At 37.7% G+C, this 27,933-nt stretch overlaps 2 protein-coding genes across 2 annotated transcripts; both read right to left on the bottom strand.

Moving 5' to 3' along the window:
• Positions 1-785: 785 nt before the first annotated feature.
• On the bottom strand, positions 786-14,011 carry LOC127957182 (MICAL-like protein 2). Its single transcript, XM_052555594.1, has 18 exons — positions 13,688-14,011; positions 12,748-12,796; positions 10,855-10,996; positions 9,686-10,014; positions 9,285-9,415; positions 7,042-7,554; positions 5,852-6,060; positions 5,454-5,532; positions 5,225-5,319; positions 4,851-4,895; positions 4,673-4,777; positions 4,368-4,411; positions 4,155-4,278; positions 3,173-3,275; positions 2,934-3,025; positions 2,086-2,197; positions 1,899-1,945; positions 786-1,782 (listed from the first exon to the last, which is right to left on the bottom strand). The coding sequence occupies exons 1-18, from the start codon at positions 13,828-13,830 to the stop codon at positions 1,700-1,702; spliced, it is 2,445 nt and encodes an 814-aa protein (XP_052411554.1). The 5' UTR covers positions 13,831-14,011; the 3' UTR covers positions 786-1,699.
• A 1,564-nt stretch (positions 14,012-15,575) lies between these two features.
• On the bottom strand, positions 15,576-23,319 carry LOC127952217 (paired mesoderm homeobox protein 2). The gene is made up of 3 exons (XM_052550635.1): positions 19,527-23,319; positions 18,213-18,370; positions 15,576-17,338 (listed from the first exon to the last, which is right to left on the bottom strand). The coding sequence occupies exons 1-3, from the start codon at positions 19,750-19,752 to the stop codon at positions 16,913-16,915; spliced, it is 810 nt and encodes a 269-aa protein (XP_052406595.1). The 5' UTR covers positions 19,753-23,319; the 3' UTR covers positions 15,576-16,912.
• Between the last annotated feature and the right edge of the window lie 4,614 nt (positions 23,320-27,933).

Raw genomic sequence — 27,933 nt, 5'->3', positions numbered from 1 at the left:
CATTAAAGCACTTGATCAGTAATGGCATCTTTTGATGGACACGGGCGGCGTGGACGCCAGAGAATTTCATTTCACCAGCCATTCACAGGACGAATTGTTTTACTTATGAATATTAATGTCCGCCTAATTTGAGGCTGTTGTTAATGCTTGTCGCTAGGAGCTTGGCAAATCAGGTCCCATTCCTGTTAAAACCATGTATTAGACACCCCCCTGACACTAAGCCCTCGCCTTTGATTCCTAATTGCAGGAGTGCGAGCATTTGCAGGAGATGGGCCGCAAAGCTTTAATTAACTCTAATATCACACGTATTCAGTCTCGACTGTCACCCGCATCACGCGTGACGCGTGACGTTCTGCACCAATATCCTCCTCGGCTCCTCTCAGCTAGAGACAGACGGTGTTCCCAAGTTCATGATCACAATTTCATGCATCTTAAATTGGGGATGGATGGCCTGCAAGCAGTGGTGTGATACTAAATGTGAGTAAATTATCTTAACGCATTTGACTAAAACCCATATTAAATGATGGCTATAAACGGACGTTTTACAGCATGAGCAATGATCGGGACAACAATTGTGGTGCATGGAGTCGTTTTAATTCAGAACAAGAAGTAAACTGACTGGAAGTTTGGGATAAACTGGGCATTTTGGTTATTGTGACCATTTCTGCATAAATAGGTTCTCTCGTTTTTGGCCTTCACAATTTACATGCAGGCATCTGAGATTGAGAGAATGTGAGCATGAAGACAGTTGGCGTATATGAAACTAAAATAAAGCTCTGAATTAGTTTAGGGTACAATAAGAAACTTCATTAAGATTTATTAGAGACTCATTTTAGAAGTCAAATACAATAAATAAGCACAACCATCTGTAAGCATCTCTCAAGAGAGCTTTTAAAAACTTCCTAAAACATTCATTCGGTGGGTTTTTCCAAACAGTCAAGTCATATTTAAACACCATGTAAAAGACATCTTTGAAAAAGACTATTTCTTAGATAAGTTAAATTAGGTACATTTTTAAATCGAACTAGGTTAGAGGACTTAAAAAGAGAATAAAACCAATAATCCATGCCTTTCCAGCACACAAGATCCGCTACAGTCTAATCTCCAGCTTGATTTAGCTTTCTCAGGAATATAAAATAAGAAACCAGAAAACTCTGAATGTGCTAATGCATGTGAGCTCATAGTGCCTCCTTCAGGTCACTGCAAGCACTGCATCTTCAAGATCTCTAGATTTAGCTGTTAAATTATCTTTTTAGGGGGTTAAGGTTCAGTTAAGATGCTCCACAGATTCTTGGATGACAGTCAAGTAGCGTGCTTCAGCCAGCATTGGGCATCTGTTTGTTTATCTGCTAATATAAGTTATAGTTTATGTCTGAACAAGTGAGGGGGTGACAGGAAAATAAAATGTTTTTTTGAACAATTCAAACTAGCCCACACATTTAAAGGCAAAAGTGTAAAGGACCAATATGTTAACTATGAACAAATTAATACAACTAGAATTAGCTTAACCAAATAAGAAGTGAAATAGAACAAAATAAGTTTTTAAACAGAACATTTTGCTCCAAGAACTCAAACGAACTCACTTACTTGCCTGACAGATGCGTTACATTAATCTCACTTTGTTTTAAACCATCTAAGGGTCACAAACAGGCTCGAGCTGAACATCTGGATTACTTCACTCCAGCAACTCTCAGATTCACTATCCCATTGAGGCTTTTTTACTTCTGCGTCTAAATAACTTTGAGAAGGATGACTTGCATTTGTTTTTAAACTTCTGAAGACCTGCAACAGGAAAAAAAAAAAAACAATTTAGGTTAGAATGTTAAAAATGTTCTCTGCCGCTTCAAACGGAGAGTAGACTTGACAAGATAAAAATGGCAAGAGGAATAGGTTCTCACCCAGTCTTTGCATCATCTCATTCAATGTCTGTTGATCTTCCTTCTCCCTTAAAAGTCACATTTTCAGTGTTTTTTATTTTATTTTATAAATTAAGTTTATTTTTTTACTTCTACATGCTAGTGAATATTAACCTCATGTAGAAGCATGGCATTTGACATGGAGTGACAGATGGAGTGGTTTCCTCACCTTATCCTGTCCTCCTCCAGCCCTTCAACAATGGCCTTCCTGTCATTTACCATCTGCAGTCTGTTCAACAGCACAGTTTCCCTCTTCTTCTCACCCAGAGTCTTGACTAGTTCTAATATCCAAAAAACGCACACATTAAGGCAAACTTACAAATACAAAGTGAAAGTAAAAACTGAAGGCGCTTTCAGCATCTGACGCTGCATTAGCGCTGCATATTCTCTCCGAGATGACAAGAGATGAATCTACCGCATCATATGCTGATAACGTCATATGTCTTCAATTATTTCACTTGTGGCCCGTACATAGTAAAAAAAAAAAAAAAAAAAAAAAAAAAAAAAGAGAAATGTATTTTGCGTTAAACGAGTTGTTTTCGAAAGTCATGCTTGAAATAATCCAGCTTTTAATTTATTGATGACTGCAGTGTTAATTTTAATTGTAGGCCTATAATTCATCACTTTTCACATCCTGTTAAAATCACAATGCATAATTAAAATCATTACTGATGATTCGAAGCACGGACATGTCTAAGAATTTCTTCCATGCATCACAAGAGATCTAAGAATAAGCATTGTTTGCTCATTTCTAAATGCAGACTTACCATCGCAATTAACGACTAAAACCCAACAAGGCAAAAAGAAGCTGTATAATTTAAAATGTATAATAATACAAATTATGCCCTACAATTTCTCTTGCCATTCATTTAGAAGATTACATTAATCCATCACGATCACTGGAAGATTCTTCTCAAACAATTGCATTATATAGACATCGTTCACTTTCCCTAAAATGTCCTGTATGTTTCTAATGGGGGAAAAAAAGCAACAGTAGTTACCCTGGTTCATTTTTACCTGGTTTACCGATCAATCTCCTGAGCTCTCCTTCTACTCCAGGCTGTTGCTCCTCCAGATCATGTGTTCTTGCTCCGAAACAGATTGAGAAACTGTAAGGTCCAGTTTAAGAGCAAACATCTAGGTACAATGGCTATTTTTCTCCATTTCGTATATAGTCAATATTAAGCATTCTGAAAACGTTTGCATCCAGAAATAGCAGCTGGACAAAAGAGAAACTGAATACAGGGACTACTTACGTGTACATCAACTCTGACTCCCTCAGTATGTAGCTTTGTTTTTTCCCAATCAGGTCAAACCAGTCCACCACCAAGGGATCCAACAGCAGGTCTCCATGACCCTCTGTAAAACAGTCCAATGTCACAAAAGGACACCAAGGTCCTAACTGCAGTGTTCACATCAAACCACATAAGAGACACTCCACCTCCAGCCACAATTTAAAAGTGCTCTGGAGACGGGCATCTCCAAATACTCACTTTCAACGTCTATTTTTGAGCTATGATTGAATTCTATTTGTCTCCTAATAGAGCACTGTAATGCGGTCTAAAAAACATGTTTTCCATTGACATTGCCTTGAGGTGGTACAAAAAACACACAAGTACAAACTTAATTTGATCAAGTAGTGGTTTCGGCTTTGGTGGGACCGAGAGGCAGTCAGGTATCTATGAAATCCCACCGGCTGCTAACATCAGGACAGGTGACTGGAGCAGCGAGTCTGAAGATGATATTACCGCGACATGGTGACCTTGAAAAGAGCCAATCAAGTGCCCCTGCCCCATTCAGCTAGCAGCCTCTCACTTCAGCCCACCGCCTCTTCTCCATTTCCATCCCAGCATCCCTCAGGAGGAGAGGGAGCTTCCCCTGCGCCTCGTCTCATTTGGCCCTGGCAGCTGGAATGGAGAGCCCTTTTTATTGGCCACGGCCTTCCCCTAAAGGCTACATCAGAATTCCATCTCTCAAGTGGACGGGCTCCGCTAACAGGTTTGGAATGAGTGAACCACTCACACTATTACATGCCATCGAAAACATACCAAATGGATCTCAAATTGTACCGAAAGGAACATCTGATGTCCTGACAAGCTTTTGCCCTAAACAACCTTGAAATAATAATAAATATATATATAAAAAAATAAACATTCAGGACCTTTAAAATTCAACTCAAACTTAAACTTTCAGAAATACTGAGTGCTACCATTACATTAGCTACATCTGATCTCAAACCTTCTTCATAAATGCGAAGTCTCCTCTCTAACTCCACCCCTTCGTTCTCCAGATTGTACAGCTTGTTCTCAATGTCCTGCAACTCTATTGAGATCTGATCTGGTGTGATGTGGCAAGGCTTTATCTAAAAAGACAAACAAATCAAACTGAAAGCCATAGGGAGAAGACGGTTAATTTAGAAAAGGACAGCATTCAAGTTTTGCTATAACTTACTGTGGGCAAGCCATTTTTCGATGAAATCTTTCCATTGTCGTAACCTAAAGTGATAAACACTGATTTATAGTGTATATGAAAAGCTGAAGGCTAAACGTGGAGATCAAACATGCAAAAGAGGTTTCAAATAGCTCACCAAAAAAAAATATATATATATATTGAGGCAGATTGACCAAGCCTCTGTTTTCCATACAAGTAAACGGATTTACTTTAATAAATTGAAAATAAAAACAATAAATAAAAAAAGTAATAATAGTACTACACCTTAAAGAAATAATGATTGCATAATTATAGAACCTGCTTACTTGATGTCACCGACCAGCAGCGAGGTTGTTTTGGAGATGAAGGTTTGTGACAGGACTGAGAGCGCAAAATACATGAGGACAATGAACAGTCAGGACCTTTAGAACCTACGGACAGAGGAGGAGTATGATCAAACGCAAATCTTACTATGTGACAACTGAAGAAGTGGCCTGGACTTACCCTGAACATCATAGGTCTCAACAGAACTGTTGGAGTAACAAGAGGCTTGGCATTATTAGATCTATCAAAAGCAAAGGAACCTTACTTTACTGAAAACTACTGAAACGGCAAGTACGATACTAATATATTAAACATACATTGAAGTAGCAACCCGAAATAGCATTTTCTTGGAAAACAGTACAATAATCTAGATAACTTACAACTTCAAAATGTATTTTACTGTGTATGACAGTCTCATAAGCATAATTTCAAACCAACATGCAGTAAGCAGACCCTCACCTTATATACAGTAGAAGCAAACAAAGCTAAAAGAACGATCATCTGAGGAACTCAAAGAAAGAGCGCAGCGTTTCAGAGGGGGTTGGTTTAGGCGCAGCACTCCTTAGGACTGGTGAGGATTGGGGATAGAGTAAGAGGATGCACTCTGAGGCAGTCAAACACTATGGGGGAGACAGGAGGCATCCGCCTGCTAGAGGATGGATACATGAAAGGCCCCACTGTCAGTACTCCAGCTCTCATTGCAGCTCACACCCGAGTGACTCCGCCGGCTTCCCCTCGTGTGGATTAGAAAGCAACAGGGATAGCTAGGCTGATCGAACTTACTTGAGTCTTGGTCCATTTGGAACTGCCTTTGGCTTTGATCTCCAGTCAGTTGGGGCTTCGCAGCTCTGAACGTCTTTGGCTGAAGTCGAGAGAAGAGAAGAAAATCATGGCAAACAAAACAAGCACAAGTCGCACAATATGAAATTATGCCATTTGAAGCCATGCCATTAAATGGAAAGGTTAAAAATACTACAGGGTGGAAATCAGTCTTAAGATTCAATCGTATTCCTGTGGTCTACAGGAAAAACAATGGATGCTGGTCTGTGGCTTAATTTAGCTTCTTTCCTGCCTATATTCCAGTCTCTTACTTATTGTGTATGTTTATGGTAATATTTCCCATGCGACCTTTAGAAACCATTAAAGAAAAAAACAAAAGGTCATCTGTGAGTGAACACCACCTTTGGCAGTAGAGAGCAGCAGGGATGGAGGTCTGTTGCGCTCCTTGCTGATGGCACTGAGGTAGAGGGATACTTTGGTGCTCATGCCACTATTGCTGGTAGCAGAGCTGGTTGAAGTGACCTGATAGGAGCTCCTTCCTGTTGCATCTCGTCCGTGTAACTCCTGCCTCCAGCCAGATACTTCAGCGGAAGAGCATCTGATTTTTATCCTGGGAGAGACGGTAACAAGTGTCACTTAAATTCAGCATTCACACTAGGATCATACATACGATAGATGCACCTGCTGTACTGATATACACTCCTGTACGTTTGGAACATTCAGAAAAGGACCCATTGCATCAATCAAGAGACAGCAAAACATTAAAAACAGATTCTTTTTGAATGATAAGAAGCTTTTTTAGCAGCAAATCAGCATATTAGCATAATTTCTGAAGGATCACGTGACACTGAAGAAAGAGTAATGACTGCTAATAATTTGGCTTAATCACAGGAATTAACCACGTTTTAAAATACATTCCAAAGAAAAGTTATTTTAAATAGTATTTGAACAATATTTACACTTGTATACTGTATTTGTAGTGAATGAGACAATAACTTACCAACCCCATACTTTTAAATAGCATTGAACTATAGAATGACATTTGCTTTCTCAAACATTCATTGAAGCCTTTTAGCGTTCTTAAATGTCTTGGACATTTTCAGTGAGTTAAGCAATATTTTACACTTGTTTTCAAAGTTGCCTAGACACATTTTTAACATCAACATAAGTATCATCACCTTCATAATCTTTGTACTCTACACATAAAACAGTTTAACCTACTACAATTCAACTTTTAACCTTATTTTTAAGCAATTCGTCATGCTAGAATGCGATGCTAATAACCATATTTTAATCATAGATTAAATGCTGGCTCCATTAACTAGTCATACACTTTATTCAGTTGTGGGAACTTTTGGCATCGGAGGAAAACTGTTTAAAGAGGCGTAAATGCATTAACTGAAGTGAGGTATTTGCCAAATCAAGGTTATTAACCATCTAAATAAATACAGTATGTAAACCCTTCTGTTAACATTCTTATTTGCATTAGTACAGTGAAAAATCCTGAAACCAAAACACCAAAGATTATTTTACGAACCAGATCGACACTAATACTGTAAACCATGACAGTAATGATTAGTTGGTCACTCACTGCCTCTGTGCTCCTGGGTCAGAATTAAGCGCATTGTTGTTATTCGTGTTTCCTTCAAATAGTTTTCCATTTGTCAGTGCATTGGTTGGGTCTTTCTCCTCCATCTTCAGACTCGTGTTCTGATTGGTGCAGGACTCTGAGGGGCCTGACTGCTGTCTTGTGGTGGATCGATGCTCTGCTGAAGGACCACAGGACTGGAAAAACTTCTGCCTGGCTTCCTGAGTCCTCTGAGCAGAGGCGGTCCATGACTGCGGAGCAAGACTGAGCTCCACGGGTCGGGGCACAGCTTTGATTGGTGCAGATAGTACAGATGTGTAGCGCTTGGAAGATGGCTGATCGCCACGGTCAGATTTGGATACCAAATCAGTAAGCGTAAAGCCACTGCTCTCACAAGGCTGAACAGTAGGCTTGAAATCATTTTGGCCATGTTGGTGAATGATGCAGACCAGTGAGCCATTGTCTGCTCCCAGTTTATATGCCCCAGATTTCAGTGTGCCATAGCATACACTACACCTGTGTAAAAAAAAAAGTTAGTTGCATTAATTGTTACATACAGTATTGTTCAAAATAATAGCAGTACAGTGTGACTAACCAGAATAATCAAGGTTTTTAGTATATTTTTTATTGCTACGTGGCAAACAAGTTACCAGTAGGTTCAGTAGATTGTCAGAAAACAAACAAGACCCAGCATTCCTGATATGCACGCTCTTAAGGCTGTGCAATTGGGCAATTAGTTGAAAGGGGTGTGTTCAAAAAAATAGCAGTGTCTACCTTTGACTGTACAAACATTTTTTTTTTCTGGGATTTAGCAATCCTGTGAATCACTAAACTAATATTTAGTTGTATGACCACAGTTTTTTAAAACTGCTTGACATCTGTGTGGCATGGAGTCAACCAACTTGTGGCACCTCTCAGCTGTTATTCCACTCCATGATTCTTTAACAACATTCCACAATTCATTCACATTTCTTGGTTTTGCTTCAGAAACAGCATTTTTGATATCACCCCACAAGTTCTCAATTGGATTAAGGTCTGGAGATTGGGCTGGCCACTCCATAACATTAATTATGTTGGTTTGGAACCAAGACTTTGCCCGTTTACTAGTGTGTTTTGGGTCATTGTCTTGTTGAAACAACAATTTCAAGGGCATGTCCTCTTCAGCATAGGGCAACATGACCTCTTCAAGTATTTTAACATATGCAAACTGATCCATGATCCCTGGTATGCGATAAATAGGCCCAACACCATCTTAGGAGAAACATGCCCATATCATGATGCTTGCACCTCCATGCTTCACTGTCTTCACTGTGTACTGTGGCTTGAATTCAGAGTTTGGGGGTCGTCTCACAAACTTCCTGTGGCCCTTGGACCCAAAAAGAACAATTTTACTCTCATCAGTCCACAAAATGTTCCTCCATTTCTCTTTAGGCCAGTTGATGTGTTCTTTGGCAAATTGTAACCTCTTCTGCACATGCCTTTTTTTAACAGAGGGACTTTGCGGGGGATTCTTGAAAATAGATTAGCTTCACACAGACGTCTTCTAACTGTCACAGCACTTACAGGTAACTCCAGACTGTCTTTGATCATCCTGGAGGTGATCATTGGCTGAGCCTTTGCCATTCTGGTTATTCTTCTATCCATTTTGATGGTTGTCTTCCGTTTTCTTCCACGTCTCTCTGGTTTTGCTCTCCATTTTAAGGCATTGGAGATCATTTTAGCTGAACAGCCTATCATTTTTTGCACCTCTTTATAGGTTTTCCCCTCTCTAATCAACTTTTTAATCAAAGTACGCTGTTCTTCTGAACAATGTCTTGAACGACCCATTTTCCTCATCTTTCAAATGCATGTTCAACAAGTGTTGGCTTCATCCTTAAATAGGGGCCACCTGATTCACACCTGTTTCTTCACAAAATTGATGACCTCAGTGATTGAATGCCACACTGCTATTTTTTTGAACACATCCCTTTCAACTAATTCAACTAATTGCCCAATTGCACAGCCTTAAGAGCGTGCATATCATGAATGCTGGGTCTCATTTGTTTTCTGACAATCTACTGAACCTACTGGTAACTTGTTTGCCACGTAGCAATAAAAAAATATACGAAAAACCTTGATTATTCTGGTTAGTCACATTGTACTGCTATTATTTTGAACAATACTGTAGCAATAAAGTAACTAAACAGTGCAGTTACATGCTAAAGTTTAATAGTGACGGTTCCCAAGCAACATCAATGAAGACTCACTTAAAGCAGCTCCGGTGGTAGAGTTTTCCATCCACCAGGTGTCTCTGGACCAGATGTACATGATTTCCACATACTGCACAAACACTGTTCAGCGTGCCACTTTTATTTGAATTCTCCACCAAAACAGCTTTCTACAAAAGAACAGAGGAATGAAAAGTGAAAAAAAATAGGTTAAATTAGACATTCAATAAAATACACTTGAAATAATAAAAAAAAGAAGTTAAATAAATTAAATTTAAAATACAATTTAAATTATAAACCAAGACAAATAAAATCTCTCTGCAAGCCGAAAATCAGTTTCAAAATCATGACCGATAGAATTATTCTAAATTCACTTTTATAACTAGGATTAGACCAAATCGCTTTGAAGCGGAATAATCAAGGGAAAGCCGAACTGACACCTTCTCAGCGTCTCGGTGTGGCTGTGGAGATCTCGCTCTGAGTGGCGTGCCGGGCGCCTGAACACATTTTGGCCCTGGAGATTTCTGCCGGTCTGTGCCAGTCTGCCGAGCTGGAGTAGCTACAATGTGCTTCTCTGGAGCACTTTTCTGGATGTTAATAGATGTAGGACGGTGGTCGCTGATATTTTTTGGCATTTCAGTTCGAGGAGGACGGTTCTCTGTGTTTGTTTTAAGATTGTGGTTTTTGGCAACCACAGGCTGATTCTTCTTCTCTGATGGCGTCCCCTTTGAGACCTCAGCATGTCGTTTGATACCTCCTACTCCCCCGACTGAGAAAAAGAAAGCCATTGAGAAGAAAGTCTAAGAAATATGAATACGTTAGATAGGAGTCACACACTAAAATTATTTCAGCAGTTAACAGCAAGCAACCTGTACACACTATGCATATTTGATGGTAACCATTGACTTCCATAGTGTAGAAAAAATACTATGGAAGTGGCTACAATCAACTGTTTGGTTACCAACATTTCAAAATATCTTTTGCTTAACAGAAAAACAAACTCAAAGTGGTTTGGAATGACATGAGGGGGAGTAAATGACATGTTTTATAAAGCTAACTATAAATGTTACAAAAGAAACTGTTGAATTTACCAGATGTATTTACATTTAAAATTAGAGTATTAACTAGTTTTTTTTTAAATGAATACATTTTTCCTATATTTTCTAGACATTTTCAAAATAATTCTAGGAACCATAGCTGACAGTTTTTTTTTTTTCCTTCCATAAAACATTTTCTTTTTACAGTGTCGAATACCAAGATCCAAGTGGATCATGCTGTAAAGAAATACTGTATCCTACAATGCAACACACACAGCTTAATTCATTTCATCCAACTGCCCAAAGTTTAAATCAGTCATTCATGATTGGGTGCCACTAGCAGAGTTAAACATGCAATGAGGTCTTGTGACTATTGCATACTTCTGTTGGAAATGCTTGTGGCATAAGGCATGCTTCACATACTGCATCCTACAAATATGCTATTAAACAGTATGTGATAGAGTACCATTACATTCTGAACATAGTACAGTACTTAAGTCCCTGCAATTTTTTTTTTTTAAAAGTGCCTTTTACTTCAGAACCACTCTGATGGAGCATAAACGCAGCCTTACTTGGCGAGCGGCCGTGGAAGTAATTATAGTATTGCGAGACATATGTGAGGATGCTGAGTCTGTCTGGGACAGGCAAAGCCACCATGTCCTCTGCATCCAGAAGAGCTGGGATTCCCAGATGATCTTCAGCCACACGGAACGCCTGCAGCACATCAGATGTCACAAATCAGCCATTAAGTGCACAGCTATAACACCACATAATAGGAGGATGAATCCCTATAGAAGAAAACAACAATTAGATGCCCAAGAAGACAAGCACTCTGTGTTTATAACCACTGAACATGCTCATTCAACATGACCTCATACGATTGTTTTAGGCTGCTGATATCATGCGGTGGAAACGGGTTTTCTAGGGAAAAGGCACTTGGCCAATTAACTGTAAACACAGACAAGGCACAAAAAGGAAGACGTCAGAAATAGAATAGGCCAGTGAGCAACACATCAACACAGCCCGGGCTGGGAGTGCATAATGAATAGCACATTTCCTGTGTGCGCAGCAGCCTGGGAACAGGGACAGGACGGGGGGGGGATACCAGGGCATTGTTAAAGGACTGACCTAGAAACACTCATTCAATTTTACAGGACAGCTGAAGAGAGGCAGAATATTCTCCACAATGCAGCAGGTGCAACTTCCTGTTTCTCTTTTGTGTTACAGCACTGAGAGGCTGATGGTATGAAATAAGCATTTCAGGTAAATATTGGCTGGGTTTAAACACTGCACACTTGTGGAAGTTACTGGCATTTAAATGCACAGATGTACTAACATTGTAAAGAGAGTAGTAGAACAAAGGGTAAGTTAATCTTGACAGAGAGGATCAGGTGCCTGAATGTCACCCTTCTTTATAATGCATTAACTGGACAGAATCCACACAGCTCGGGTTCAAGTGCCACAGCTGAGGGCCACCTACAGAAGTGGTGAGGGTTTGTAATAGATCTCAGAGTGTGTGGCTTATAATCTACAGTCTCTGAGGAAGCAATGTGAGGAACAGCTCATCATTATGGAAAAAAAGTCCCAGTTGTGGGTACGTCTTACCATCTCAATCTCATGGAAGGACTTCCTGACAGGGATGAGAAATAATTATGGGTCACAAGTCCTGGTCGGACAACATCACTACCCTCAAACTACCCTTTCCTGCAGGCTAAAGCTAACAATATCAGACTGAAAAATTGTTGATTCAGTTCAATTGATACAAGTCTGAAACTTCAGATATTTCACTTCAAGACGATGCTTGTAGACACTAAAAGGATATCTTTATTGTGCCAAAAGCTACGGCTGGAAGACTCAACCTATAAATAGGGCCTTTAACGGAGCGACAAGTCTCATCCATTTAAGAACTCTGCATAGAAGGGATCACATGCATTTCACAAGCTATGAGAAAAGGGACTTAAAGGGATAGTTCACCCAAAAAATAAAATTACGGCTGAACCACTAATGCCACATGGACATTTTAACAATGTCCTTACTATGTTTCTGGGCTTTGAACGTGGTAGTTCCCATGCTGTCAAACAAGGTCAGAAAGCTCTTGGATTTCATAAAAAATAACTTAATTTGTGTTCAGAAGATGAACGAAGGTCTTACGGGTTTGGAATGACATGAGTGTGAGTAATCAATGAGAATTTTAATTTTTGAATGATCTATCCCTTTAAGCACTCTTTATATCAATAAGTGAGAAACAAATATATAAAGTACATAAGGCTGGGTTACAAACAAATAAACAGTCAAAAAAAAAATAATGAAGAGCATTCAAAAGTGTGTGCATTATCACGGGACTGTAGCGTACCACACATCTTTACATGATACAGCTAAAACTGGCAGCAAAACACACATTATGGGTCACTCTGCATATGGTCTGTCGTAGCTTTCTATGATCAAGGCCAAACAGAATAACTTACCAAGTGATTGTTGTAATACACATCGTCTTTGGAGAGGGACTCAAAGTTTCTGAATGAAAACAAGGACATGAGTCACCAGACAGACAGGGAAACCATGAGAAGGGTTACTATACACTGCTAATGGTAAATTAAGCTGAACAGAGTTTAATAAAAAGGTGTTATCTGCATCAAATTAAATATTATATTGTGGTCATTTTAAAAGGTCACACATTCTACAATATTAAATACATCATAACCAGTAGGTCTAAAAAATAAAATAAAATAAAAAAGTTAAGCGGAGAATGAATAAATAGCAAGTGCATATGGGCAGGTGTCCCATAAAACACCCATAGAGAAGATTTTGGGATAAAAATGCAAATGTATATCATGTGATTTGTCTTGATAAATGAATGTGTAAATCTTAGGTCCTATGGTTAGTCACTATTTTCACCGGGTTTTTTTTTTTTTTCCCTTCACTAGCTTATTTATACTAGTCCTGTAATGTGGCATACAAATATTCAATACGGTCTTTATAAAGTTAAACAATTAAAGTTATTGCAGGATGTCAACCTGCTGTCATAACTCTATTGCAGAATAATGAACTTACAGAAGCTTTAGTAACAGTCAGCTACATGTAAAAACAAAAATTAATGTGTAATTTTACTCCCTTCATCTCAAAGTTATGAACTGTTCCTTGCCATTTTGCAACCGGTTTCAACATGTTATCTACTCCAAAAAAAATAATTGGGACAAATTCTACAATAAGCATCCAAACATGGATTTATGTCTGTTCACATAACAAATACATGTTTCACATCCAATTTACACACTTAATATCTTTGAACTACATAATCGTATCCGCATAAAGACAAAGTTTGATACTTCAATCTCAAGAAGTCGTGAACAACATCTATATTCGAATCAATGAAAAAGTATAAATAAGCGACTCTCTCTCTCTCACATGAGGTCCGGTCTGAACTTGTGGACGAGAGCGCAGAAGGCGAGTCCGTCTCTGAAAGAGGTGCTCATGTTGCTGATGGTCACATCTCTGTACCCCTCGCACTGAACCTTACACCACTGCTGAAGCGCCTTGATCGCCGTCATCCTCGCCAAAACGCACGGCAGATTGAGTCTATTAAATGACAGGAAGAGAAACACGTCGTTTGTTCGACGAAACAACGGAGCTTGGAAATAAAAGACTGTGGAGACTCTGAGGGAAAATCCAAGTGAAAGGGAGTAAAAACTGTAACCCTCGTCTCCTCAGAGCTCTTCACTTCAGCACAGCGACTCTGGCACCTGTGGAACAGAGCAAATGAAGGGGGAGGAGCCTCAAATCATCAATAATTAAACGATAATTGCTTTATTAGATATTTCGCTCGCTATTAAATCGATGTAATGTTGCAAGCATGTCCTTAAAAAGACTTATTGAATGTGACGAAACTAAGGCCTACCTTAGCAAATGTTATTGCAGCTTATGTGTCACTGTTAACATACTGGATAAAATATTAAACTCAGATTTGTAGGGATAGAAATAGTTATTTTGTCAAAAAATTAAATTTAGGTTAGCATGCAATAGAATCATTTCAATAACTTTTAACATAAACACAAACACACACACACACATGTTATTTGAAACAAAGACTTTGAATTTGTATGTAGGTTTCATGCACAAAATAGAAGGTTGCTACAAATTTTGCGGCTTTAAAATATATTTAAATCTTTAAAGCAGCTGGGAAATAAAAGAAATACCTTTAAACTCTCCAAATTACTTGAAGTATATAGCCTATTTATTGACATTTTAACTAAATGTTTTAGAATTTCTATTTCTATTTTGGTATTTATATTTATTATATAGATCAAAAGGTTAAAAAGCATTTAAATAAATTTCAGGTTGACACCATGTAAGCACTTCCTATCTATCCCTCTCTGAGCAATGACTTTAACTCTTTATTCTTACCTGTTAGGTTCTATAATAAAGTTTCAATGTTTTAACTCGATCAGACTACTTATCTGACAGTCGGGTGAATACTTTATAAAAAATACTTCCTTAAAAAAAATACTTCCTTAATGAAACGCATTCATTTGTTCAAGTACATTGCTCTTGAGGTACTTCATAACAAGAATGACCCATATTTTTGACACAGGTGGTTTAAACGTGGAATATGTTTATGAAGAAACCACAGGGGGCTGCAGAGGATGTTTACAACCATCAGCATAAATCAGTTCAAATTATTGCTGCATATGAATGTTTACAATGGCCTCTTAACAAGGTCACACTGCCCATCTCATTTGTGGATATAAACCCTGGGAAATAAACCAAAAAACATTCCTCCTGTTTTACTATAACTAATAAAACAGACATATATCGCTTTAAATGGTCTAATCCTTCCTTAATAAACATAATACCTGCAATTAACATTATAAGAAGTGTATAACTGTAGTGTAGACAGAAATACCATCACCGTTCAGCTTTCCCAAGGCTGAGAGAGATTGTTTTCAGTGTAATTTTAGATGGTCCACCTCCTCTGATGGTTTTAAGTTTAATTTAGGTAACCCACGGTGTGCATCTCAAGTTGTGGATGGGTGCAGAGTCAATGGGATCCTTTATAGCTTGACACCGGACTTCAGAAAGACAGAAACCGGAGTATGATGAAGCTGTGCCAATCTGAGCTCTTGTTGCACATTAAATCCATTTCTCATGCACAATATCCCCATAGACTTCAATACTGTTGGTGTAAGAGAGTAAAGACTGTTCTGATCAAACAGACCTGCTTCATGTCAAAACAAGATGCCCTTAAACTCAAGAGCACCTGATTGCCCAGAGGAGGGCACTCTTACTCCACTGGCTCTAAAGACCTAAAGACTAATGCAGTTTTGGGCTCTTCAACAAGGGCTTTGGATGCACAAACATTGAATGAAGCTGACTTTATGATTCTTCTGATCCCACAGGAAATTCCATAACAGAGGACCTTTATATTCATTGGACATGTAGCAGGTGCTCATTCCATTTAATTCATTAATGCAGAAATGTTTTTTGGTTTAATGATCCCTTTAAATAGCAGATTTTCTTAAAAAACAAACAAACATGCCAATGTTAGTCATGAAACGTGAAATAAACATTGATTTCAAAAAATATGCAATAATTACAGTATATGAACAAATGTTCAGCACAATCAACATCTACTGAGGAGGAAAATACATATAAAAAGTGTGTTGCAGTCTTTAAAAAGCACACTTGTCAGAAAAGGCAGGCAGTTTTCAGCCGTCCCTATTGTGTTCAGGGAGGGCCTGTGGCAGCTTGCAGACATCCTGTGTTTTCACGCAGGGTAACAGGATAGCTGATAGAGGAGTTGGCCATTGATGAGATCACCACGAGCTGCTTCTTTTAGCTCCTCTTGTTCACTAGCTGTCAGTCCAACAACATTTGAGAAAACGCTGTTGTAAAGTCCATTGTCGGCATAAAGCGAAGCAAGCAACCTCAAACTTTTTTTTTTTACATTTAGTTTTAAAGGCGGTTTATAAATTGCTACTAATTATAATTAAAGAACATTCAAAATACTACTAATATGTAAAAAGAGAGAATAATTCTAAAAGTAAATAAATCTCACATTTGTTAAAAAAAAATATTACTATGGACCCTTTTCACAGATTATGTTGATGCATTTCCACAGATATTAATATTGTAAATACTGTTGTACTATTGTAATTTTTTTTTTAAATCTAGTGTACAATTATAACACAGTACTTTTTACTATAATACAATGAAATTAAATTACATAAAAATACTTAACACTGCTGCATGTTTCTCTTCTGTAATCAATCTCTTGATCATTTTTCCTTGTTGGTTAACTTGTAGCAACACCATCCTGAATTTCTCTTTTGCTATTGGGGTAAACAGGAGTTTATATAGTTTATATTAACTGCTTTGGAAGTCTACCCAACTATGACGACGACTTCTGAGAACCCTGGAAATTTTGTAAAGTGTCTATTGGTTTCACAGATGACACATGATATTGTTACAATCTAAGAAGCACAAACAATACAGAGTGAAGAAATTCGCTGTTCTCAGTCACACTGTTTAACCTCATTGCGTGTATAATTGTGCATAATAATAAATAATGAATTGAATGGGATTTTTAATGTGCCCTGTGTGATACGGAGGTAATGTTTAACGGCTGCATCTGTTTCAGTCTCTTTCCAGGCCTGTGGCAGATACCTGTGTCTTCATCTTCCTCTCTCTGCTGGTCTTGGCCACAGTGCTGTGGATCTCTGCCTCATAGTCCCTGGCCTTAGCCCTCAGTTTGGCAATGCTACAGCAGCGGAAGTCCTCCGGACTGGGCATCTCTGACCCCTCCTGATCTCTGGGCCGCTGAAGCATGTCGCTCACGGGGCTGTGGATAGCTGATGAGGAGGGTTTGGACCAAGTGGGGCTTCCTCTCTCCTGTTTCCTGTCCCAGTCTGGGCTGCTGCTGCTGTGGAGCTCTGGAGCTGTGCTCCTGCTGGACGAATCTTCCTGTCTGTCGTCACTGTCGCGCCGGCCGCACTGCTCTCCTGCCTGACTCTGGAGCTTCATCTGCCTGCGCATTTTAGCCCGCCGGTTTTGAAACCACACCTATGGGAACAAAAGGAAAAGATAGTTATTTTTATTGTGCGTTAGATAAAATTATATAAATTACCAGAGTATTAATATTGATATCAGTTTCATTTTCCAGTTTGCATCTCAAGTAGCTTTTTCTTATTTTAAGAACTGTTAGTGGAAAAAAAAAATACTAGTTTTAAAAAAAATCATTAGGAAAATCAAAATTCATTAAAAAAAAAAAAAAAATTATTCATTACAGTTTTGATTTTCAAGTAAATTTCTCTGATTTTAAGAATTTATTTTTTCGATAGAAAATTTAAAAATAGCTCATTAAGAAAAGTGTCATCTTTTGAAAAATCTAAATAGCTTTTTCCTTTTCCATTTTTTCTTGTAAATTAGATTTTGTATATTTTTAGTATAATTTTTTTATTAAATCATCAAAAATGAAAGATTTTTCTTTTATTATTCATCAAGAAAAAAAAAAAAATATATATATTTTTTTTCAGCCTCTCAAGTAGGTTTCTTATATTTTAAACTTTATTAGTAGAAAAATATATAAATGACTCATTAAGAAAAAAAAAAAATAAAAATAATAATAATAATAATATATATATATATATATATATATATATATATATATATAGATTATATATTTACTTGAAAAAAGAAAATGTATGAAAAAAATATAAAATACATAATATTATTATTATTTAGAAGATTCTAAATGTTATCATATCACTACAGCATTTCCTCACTGAAAATGTTAGAGACAAAACAGCACTTTAATGAAGAACGATGCAGCACATTTTGTAAAATAAAAATAATAATCTTAGCAATGGTTCCGAGAAATCTTTAATATTCCTATTCCATGCATCTCAACAGTCAAAGAGATCGAAGCGATGTCAACCTGCACTCTGGCCTCTATCAGGTCCAGTCTGAGGGCCAGGGCTTCTCTCATGAAGACATCTGGGTAGTGTGTGCTCTCGAAGGCCTTCTCCAGCTCCTCCAGCTGCCAGCTGCTGTAGTTGGCCCGAGCTCGCCGCTGCTTCACTGGCCGGGGTTCATCTGGAAGCCACATCACAGCCACCAATTAGACAATTGCCAGAGGCTGACAAGGAACTAATGGCTCTAGATTGGATAATTAGCGCAGCGTTCATTAAGCCCTCTTCAGCAGAGCCGGATAATTGATTGTTAGTCACGAGTTGTTAGCCAATCCTTTGTAAACATTTTGAATCCTATTAAATACTGTAAAATGAGGATGGACAATTATGAGAGAATATGATTCACAAATGGCCTCTCTTAATGAATGCTATGTATTATTAAGAGCACATCACCTAAATAAATATACAACGCCCAGAGCTACCTCCCTAGCTTTCTGCATTACAACACATTATATTAGAGAGCAAATTTACATATTTGCATATATTGCAACGCTCTTTTAAACACATGATTCTGATTAGCCAGTTATTAAACTGTAATTGATTGTTGTCATGACTTTCTTAAATGTCTCTCGCATCAGTATTTGGCCTCTTTCTTAAGACATAATGAAGTGATTTTAACTCAAAATATATTTATTTATTTAGCAAGTAGTCTTATAATAAATACTATAATAAATGATATAATAAAATAATCAATAGCAGGGTGATAAATGATCTTCAAGAAACGACTAAAGACACATCATTTCTATTCTTTAACACTAACTCTCTCTATTCCATCTACTTGTTTTCTTTTTTATTAAAACAACTTGACCATCTAATACTAGAACTCTCTATTCTATTTACTTTTCTTTTTATTTATAAAAAACGTTACAATCTAATATTAGCACTCTATTCCATTTCTATTCTACAGTATTTTAATTATTTTCTTTTTTATTAAAGAAAACTTCACCTTCTAGCACTGATGTACTCTCTATTCTATTCTATTCTATTCTATTCTATTCTATTCTATCTACTTGTTTACTTATTAATTATAAAAAACATGGCCCTCTAACACTAACTCTCTCTCTAATTCCTATAATTGATAAGTGATTGATAAGAGAGAAAATGAATTTTTTATTTATAACTGCTTGTTCTCTGTAGGGTCTGACAATTCTATATATAAAAAGTTCTCCTTTTTGCCTCTCACATGAAAATGAAAATCGTATTTAACACAAACAATCAAATAAAAGATGCCATATTAGATGTTACAACAAAAATGCGATATAAGGTTGCAATGAGCTCACCGATATTCTCCGCATGTTGTCCTGTGGACTGAGCGGCCAATAGCAGAGCCTGTTTACAGGGCTCGGGCTGCAGGTAACTGCGCAGGAGCTCGTAGCTGAGCAGTGGCCCGGGGATGAAGATCTGTGGTGAGGCCAACCTGCTGGGAAACGCTGGGAAGAAGTGCGCAGCCGAAGAGTGGAAGACCGCAGAAGACAGAGGAGACACCAAATGCCCAGTGCCAAACATGGCCCAACTTCAACAAGGTCCTTTCAGTCCAGAAATAGATTTGTGTACGTGATGAACGGTCTCTTTAGGCTTGTTACAGAAGAACAAACCAGAGATCCAGCAGCAAGAGAACTTCTTAGAAGATCCAGAGTCAAGACAACTTTTCTCACCTGAGTCAGGTGTGAGTCCCACCCTCTCCCTGAGTCACATGACTCACCTATGACCACTCATCCTATAAAACAGGGCCGGGTTTGAAGGAAATGACCCAATCATAGGGGACCACTGATTCCATGCTTCATTTAAGAGATGTTTCTTCTAGCATCACTCTTCAGCAGACGTCCAGCGGTGACACCTAATGCCTCCTAATCCACACCTCAGTTACTCTGAAAGAGTAAATGAGTAATATCCCACCATTTCTGTTTGGGGAGGAGTAGAGTATATGGAAAGGCCTGTCATTCTGAAGTGTTCCATAGACAAGTTCAGGCACTCTTCAGCTTCTGTGTTCACTTATTAATATGACAAAGCAGACTTTTGCAATCGGAATGTGGCGAGAAAATGGGGAAAAGCACCGTTGCTGATCCTCAAACGCTTTCAAAGACACGTACAACCGCCAGGGAGACCTGTTTGTCACTCTCGCTCTGTTGTCGGCGTACAAGGGTTACATATTAAAAAACAGCGATATAACAGATGCATATTAAATCATTAAGGAAGAATCAAAAGGTTCACAGCTGAGAAACGCTCAGTATGAAAACTCAATGCAAACAGAGCTCCAGTTAAAACCTGCAGAGAGTGCAAACAAACAGTCTCTGTTTACACAGTAAACACATCAAACTAATTGGCCCACATAATTGACATTCATTTACAAGCCCATTTGCAGCATTTGGGTGTTTTGTATGACATTCATTTGCGATGACTAAAAGAAAAAAAAATCCTTTAGGAAAGGCTTTGATGAGTTTTCATAATCAACATGCCTCTCTTTGGCAAAATCTTCTCTTTTTTTTTCATCTGAAATGGAGAATGCGTGGCATTAACTGGGAATTCTGCTGTCAGATTAAAACCTGACGCCTTTGTTCCAAAAGACGTCTAAGCCTGTTATCTCACTCAAAGCCTTCTTCACATTAAGAATAAGATCACCTGTCCAAACAAGGTGTATTGTTCAGTCCTGAGCTAAGGACAGAGTTCACTAACAATGGTTTTGGGTCATGGATCTCCGGTCTTTGAAAACAGATCACTTTCCAAACTAAGACCAAATTGTACTTAAGAGAGAAATGCCACACTATTTTTTGACAGCATGTCAAACGGGCTGAGGAAATTCTGAGTGAGAATTATGCACTCGCGGTTACATACATTTTTCACACAAAACTGATGTCATCCTTTACTCACCCCCATGTTTTTTGAAAGCCTCTATGGCTTTTGTTTTTTCTGTAGAGGCCCAAAAAGTATGTTTCTGAAGAATATCATATTTGATGAGAATTAAGGTGTCAAGTTCCAACATTGATAAAGCGTTTTGAAAGTGGTTCATATGACTTCAGAGTTCATATAAGAGAAATGGAGATGTCATGAATGATTCATATTTTCCACTCAATCAACCATCTAATAAACCACAAAAACTTTAACCTTCAATCACTTTTCAGTCTGATCTAAACCTTAAAGGCTGGAATACATGACTGCATGGCTTTTTCAGATATGAACATAGTTAAATCACTTTGCATCATACACTTGTCGACTTTGCAGATGGTTAGAGAGAAAAAACTAAATGACAGAGGATCACACACTTAACAGACTTTCAAGTCATTTTGGAAACACAAACTCACACAGAAACATACTGACTGGGCAAAATCTGCAGTCTGGCTCTGACTAATGGAAACTAGTATTGACTTCCCCAGACTGTAAATCAGGTGAGAAAATCTGGGCAAAAGTTGTGTAGTGTATTCCAGCCTTTATTTCAACTCATTGACTCAACTGTATAGTTGTACCGTAGTAGTGAACAGTTCACTTAAAACAAAGATTATCATTGACAAATGACTAAATCGTTTATCTGTTCATAACACAAAGCAATCAACTTTGGAGGCTCAAAATTTGGTGCATGAGTCAACTGGACTTATTTTACGTTACTTTCCTAATACTTATATGTCTTTACTGAATCTTAAAATCTCCATGCTGACTAGATTCCCAGACATTAGAACACTACTAGAATAATCTACATGTCCTACAGAACAACGATTGCAGAACTATGAGGGTGAGTAAAAGTTGGCAGAATTGTTATATTTGGGTAAACTCAGACTGAATCACTAGTCATAACACAAGGACGTTCAAAAAGAGGCTAGTAGATGATTGAGAGTCTGAAATAACAGAAATTCTTCCTGTTTTAGACTGAAATGAAAGCAATCAGCATCATGCGCCGAACATCTGCATCCCTGTTGATGATGGATAAGCAAAGAGTTGTCATGATCTCTCCGGGAACCAAACACAGGTGTGTGAATTAATTCCCAGGAACGTTTCACCTCGCAATCATCTTCATCCATCCTCTCTCTGCTAATCAGATCAAACTGCAGAGAGACTCGAGAGCTGTCACCAGCCTCAGCGCTAACCGCTAATCCTGCGCTAACTTTGATCAGATCTAGACATCCATGCTACACAGCTGGGCCGATCATGGCTGGGTGAGTCACAGACTTTAAGGCCACAACAGCAGTGAAGGACAAAAACTCTCCAGGCAGCTGTCAAAACACTGAGGGATCTAAGTCCTACCTGCTTTCCTCATACTTTCAGAATGGTAATTATTAGAGTATGCTTGTGTATACTTTTCCACCAACAGTCTGGCAGGGCTCAACTACATCTGGAGATATAGAAATGTCACTTTTATCTAAAGCTTGAGGAATCCTGGGGTTATGTTCCAAAGGGTGCAAAGGTGAAAGTTCATGAATCACCCGTCACAGGCTTTGAACCTACAACTTCCCAATTGTCAGTCCAGATCTAGACCTAGCTACATAAAAAGTATACGTGAAGCCAAAGAGATTTCAGATCCTTTCCCAGTTAACTAAAAGAGGTATTAGGACAACAATGTCAGCAGATCTGATATTCTGTGAAATTCTGTGATTCTATCAGATAATCTGTGAAAAAATCAAGCTCCTCTGGCTCCTCCCAGTGGTCCTATTGCCATTTGCAGAAAGTCATCCGCTCCCGGTAAAAAACAACCAATCAGAGCTGCGGTCCGTAACTTTGTTTGTGTTCAAAATGTAGAAAAATGTATATAATAAGCGAGTTCACCATGAATCCATTTTCCAAACCGTGTTTTTAGCTTGTCCTGAATCACTAGGGTGCACCTATAATAAGTGTTTATATTCGGACTATTTTAGATTGCTTCGGGGGTACCGCGGCGGAGTAACCCAGTACCTTTGTGATTCTTCATAGACATAAACAGAGAGAAGTAGTTCCGGCTACGATTTTCTTCCGCAAGACGCAAGCAGTTCTGTTTATTAACCGCTAGAGCGTCAAAAGTTCCCTACCGCAGCTTTAAATCAGAGAGAGGAATCAAGACTAGAGCGTGGAAAATCCATCTGGGGTGAAGTTGCTAATATCAGTCGTTTTAATACGGAATCCTAATTAAAAGTAAAATGGGAAAATAGACTGCCTAAATGTGTCGTCCAACATCATTAAACAAATAAACAGTAAATCCTGTTTGATAGGCTTAGTTCAAGATGCAATTTCCCATTTCAAATGTTTCTCAGTAGGCCTATGGCATAGGTTCTCTTGATTGGGATATTTCTGACGCTGCATCATAATTGAGAGGGGTTAATTGCTTCTGTAGTAACAGGAAATGATTCTTACATTAATAGGTTCTTGCTGAATGCTTGTTAAAATCTAAAAGAAAGGTAACTCACTAAAAGCAGCAAAACTGGACATGTTCTGCATATTATCCATAAAATGAAGTGAGTATTAACATGGCTCTCACCTGGTTTTGCTTCAGCACCCAGACTTTACATTGCACATCAACTGTAAAAATAAATAAATAAAATAAATATCATACACTTTTTTTTTTTGGAAGAAGAAATAGATAATTTTATTTAAGGATGCATTAAATTGATATAAAAATGAATTTATTATGCCACAAAATATTTCTATTTTATTTGATTTCATGTGACACTGAATGCGTAAGTAATGAAGCTGAAAATAAACACGTTACATTTTTAAATAGATCAACATAGAGATTTTTTTTTTAATGTATTTTGCTTAAACAGATGCAGTTCTGAAAAGTTCATCATAAAAATGCTCAGGTCATTCCCCAGTCTCTGGTATCAGCTCTGAAGCGATCAAATTCTCCTGAGGATATGCCAGCACAGGCTCTTGGAACAATGCATAATAACATTAATACACACTGGAGTGACACTTAAGAATACACAACACCTGAAACACTAAACATGATAGATGACTGTCCATGAGTCATGGGAAAATGCCTTAATTTTCAGACAAAACGGTTGTTGCACTCTTGAAGTGCAACTGAAAATGAAGACCCATTATTTGAGCCACTATCATTACAACAGGATGACTTTCTCTCCATTTTCCTTTCATTAAAACATGTTTTACAGATACTAGTCAGGCTTCTGGTCCAAGGTCATTACATCCTATTCAAACAAAAATCATGTAGGTCTCAACAAACGTGATATATAGGTAAGAATATTTGAGTTATCTTTGGTAATTGTATCTCTCAGGCAGTGGAGCTGATTGCTTTAGTCCTGGATCACTGGCGATGGGATAAACCTGAGAGCCCAGGCTGCTTTTCATGTCAAAACCTTCAAGGAGAGCGGCTGCAATCCAAAAGCAATCATACTTTACACTTCAAAGCACAAAGGAAAAGGGAGGCGAGAGCCGGTCCACATTTTTCTCCACGCTAGCCAGGCACAACTCATGCATGGAGGAAGAGGAGATGATCTAAGCCGAGGAGCTGTTGAGGAACACAGAGCCGACAGGTGTGCACAGGCAAGTAGCGGCACATCTCTGTCCCTCCCAAAGGTGCTTCACTCCTCTCTGCTCCACTGTGGCTCTTCCATCTATATGTGGTCACCTGCAGGTACTTGGGGATATTTGCTACCCTTGCAAAAATGATCAGGGTAATTAATCGGAGTTAAAAGATACGACAATAAAAGTTGTATATAAAACGGATTTGGACACTGACTGAACTTTGGACACATTTGGGTAAAGAAAAGAGAAGTTAGTAAAAATATAATAATAATAATAATAATAATTGTGGTCTGTTGTGATGAAATACATTTTAGTGTCAAAATACATTTTGTTTCCTATCATCAAAGTCCAAGGTACATAGACTGCTTGTATCTGGTTTTCTCATTATCATTTTGCAGAATACTTCAGATCTTCATCAAATCTGGGTCAGGTGACCTTATGACAAAACTGGTCAAATTTACACAACTTGTATTACCGAACAATAAGCATCATGTGTAACAAATTCTGCTTTATGCAATATACTTTTAATTATTTTAACGTTATGGCTTTTAACTAATTAAAGACTAAAATATTAAAACTATTTAAAAACTTTTGCATAAAAAATGATCTCATTAAAAACAAAAATCAACGCATGTTGAGGCATCACCATCATTATAATGCCCAGAATGAACGAGTGTTAAATAACATGAAAGGTAATCTGAACGTAAAAATATGGTAAATGAGCACAATTAAAAATAGAGAACTTCATTGTTGATAAATAAAAATGTTTACATGTAACCCTAAAACTAGGGTTATTGCTAAACTTATATTGCTAAAACGTATAAAATTGGGGTTAAAATCTAGATTCATGTCTCCAAATATTCCTGAAAGTATGTAGAATAACTTAAAATTAATGCTTTTACTCTGCTAATAAAATTGCACCCAATGCACACAAATATTGACTTAGCTCAACTTCAGGCGCAATCTAACAAATCAGGCCAGTTGGATTTTCACTCTATGAAATTCTCCATGAATATCCTTAATTCAAACGATTAAAATAAATAAATAGATTAATAAATAATCTTTCTACTTTAAAATGTAGCACTTACTCCAATGTGTCACTTACCATTTATTTGTAAATAATCAAAATTTACAAGCAATTTCTGAGGGAAAATTGTTTTGATATAAATTCTAATAATTTGTTTTTCCACACGGTGCGATCCCTTGGGAAGTGTTGCAGGGCCCATTATCAGCATATCTACTGCAGGAAGAGAGAGCCATTTACCTGACACAAACTATTAAAAAGTTAAAGACAACATACAGCAGTGCAGCTGTTTCACGGAGCAGTAAGAGCATGCATCATGAAAAGGTTGGTGGTTATGGATGTGTCAGTGGCTCATCACACTCACTCACACCCCACCCATGCTGTCACTCATCTCCGTTCTGCCCCAGCGCGAGCCAGCCTATGGGAACCTGATGAAACTCCACTAACAACACTTTTGAAAGAAACCCGTGTTATGTGACACCTTACTAGTGCAATTAAGACTGATCAAGCACATTTAACACAAGACAAATGATGGGGAAAATTGACTACAGCATCTCCAAGGAAATTAACTAAACGTTAAGTAGCCATAACAATTGCAAAGGCAATTATGACATCTACCCTTTAAGCACAAATCACTGTTAGCAAAGTTTTTTTTTTTTTGCACAAATTTGAACAAATTAACTGACAGCAGGGTGTTTTCTTGTCTAATTTGTCATATTATGTGAATGGATGGCAGCAATTTTCCTTGGCACAACAACAACAAAAAAGGCTAATCATATATTTGGTAAGATTAGGGGATTTTTTTATTTTTTTTGGTGTTTCTGTGAAAGGAGATGCTTATCTCTTATAAAATGTTCAGTCAGTCTTTGTTTGCAATTAACAACAAAAAAAAAAAGAAAGAAAAAAAAAAAAGACCGATTTTTTTTCTTATTTTATTAAAATAAAAAAAAAAGTTTTTACTCCTAAAAGGAGAAGGTTTCAGACAAAATGATGGCTGAAGATTATATATAAAATAAACAAATATTTTGTCATTGGACAATATTGATCAAAATACATACACAGATCAATGAAATGTTATGTGAGTTTGTTAACAGATTTTTTTTGGGCACTAATTAATTTAGACTTGTACAGTAACAAAATTTATAGTGGCCAGCGAAATGTTATTATTGGTGTTTTTATTATTTAATATTTGTACATAAAATATACTGTACACTAATGATGACAAGTTTAGTGTCAGTAAGATTTTCTTTCTTTTGTTTTATTAATACTTTTATTCAGTACACTACATTAACAAAATTATATTAAACTATTTGAATAGTCATTTTAAATAGTAATTTTTTTTATATTTGTTTTTGGACACATCAATGCAGCATTTGTGAGCATAAGACGATTCTTACAAAAACATTTTTTTTTTTTTTTTATCTCATTGAAGCCAAATGTATGAACAGTACTGTACATTTAGAAAAAAAAAATGTTTTTTCCATAAACTAATTCTTGGCCAATTGATACTAATCATTCAATCTGAATTCATAGTGTATTCTTATTACGACACTGAGTATTTTACATCAATTATATGTTTGCACCATTTTACACATTCTCACTTATGCTATAACAGCAAATGTTGATATTTATTCCCTTTAATAACAACAATAATCATCCTGTATGTGCTAAACTCAATAGTCAATCATTTAGCAGGAAATGTACACCCCTCCCTGCTCCCTAATTGTAGAACATGCCTGGCATTGAGATCAAAACACCAGAAGAGATGAAGATTCACAAATTCCACTTAGGACATGTTAAAAGCAGAACACGGAGCATGAAACTGAACACAGGAAGAAGCTCCTTTCATCGGGTGGACCTGGCCGCGCGGGCTCGCTGAGAGCCTGTCAGTCCTGCAGCCGCCAGTGCGGGCATGTCCACTGACAGCCCTCGACTAAACACAGATCACCCGCTTCCTCAGACCCCAGTGTAACCAGACACTCTCAGCCCGGCTCTGAACAGCCTGCCCTCATGCACTCTTCAGACAGGGATCTTTGGTGTGTGTGATTGAACAATTACCACCACGGTTAATTTAGCCGAGGCTGAGAGCGGCGTTCACCTGCTGGCACGCTGTTCTCCCTTCTCATCTCCACACAGATGAAATCTCTGACTTCAGACAAGAACAACTTGCACTTTCATGGCAAATAGACTTCCATCACAGCATTCACAGCATAGCTGAG

Source organism: Carassius gibelio, chromosome A3 (assembly GCF_023724105.1).
Source record: "Carassius gibelio isolate Cgi1373 ecotype wild population from Czech Republic chromosome A3, carGib1.2-hapl.c, whole genome shotgun sequence".
In the NCBI taxonomy this organism is placed as follows: Eukaryota; Metazoa; Chordata; class Actinopteri; order Cypriniformes; family Cyprinidae; genus Carassius; species Carassius gibelio.
This window is presented reverse-complemented; position numbering and strand designations above follow the sequence as displayed.

What these genes read in the sequence shown, in the direction of transcription:
- LOC127957182 (XM_052555594.1), bottom strand. Translation starts at nt 13,830, where the DNA reads ATGACGGCGATCAAGGCGCTTCAGCAGTGGTGTAAGGTTCAGTGCGAG. An exon ending in TACCACCGGAGCTGCTTTAA is followed by an intron (nt 7,555 to 9,284) that starts GTGAGTCTTCAT and finishes TTTTTTACACAG; the next exon opens with GTGTAGTGTATGCTATGGCA. An exon ending in CACCAGTCCTAAGGAGTGCT is followed by an intron (nt 4,896 to 5,224) that starts GCGCCTAAACCA and finishes AATAATGCCAAG; the next exon opens with CCTCTTGTTACTCCAACAGT.
- LOC127952217 (XM_052550635.1), bottom strand. Translation starts at nt 19,752, where the DNA reads ATGTTTGGCACTGGGCATTTGGTGTCTCCTCTGTCTTCTGCGGTCTTC. An exon ending in ACAACATGCGGAGAATATCG is followed by an intron (nt 18,371 to 19,526) that starts GTGAGCTCATTG and finishes TGTGGCTTCCAG; the next exon opens with ATGAACCCCGGCCAGTGAAG. An exon ending in TGATAGAGGCCAGAGTGCAG is followed by an intron (nt 17,339 to 18,212) that starts GTTGACATCGCT and finishes TTGTTCCCATAG; the next exon opens with GTGTGGTTTCAAAACCGGCG.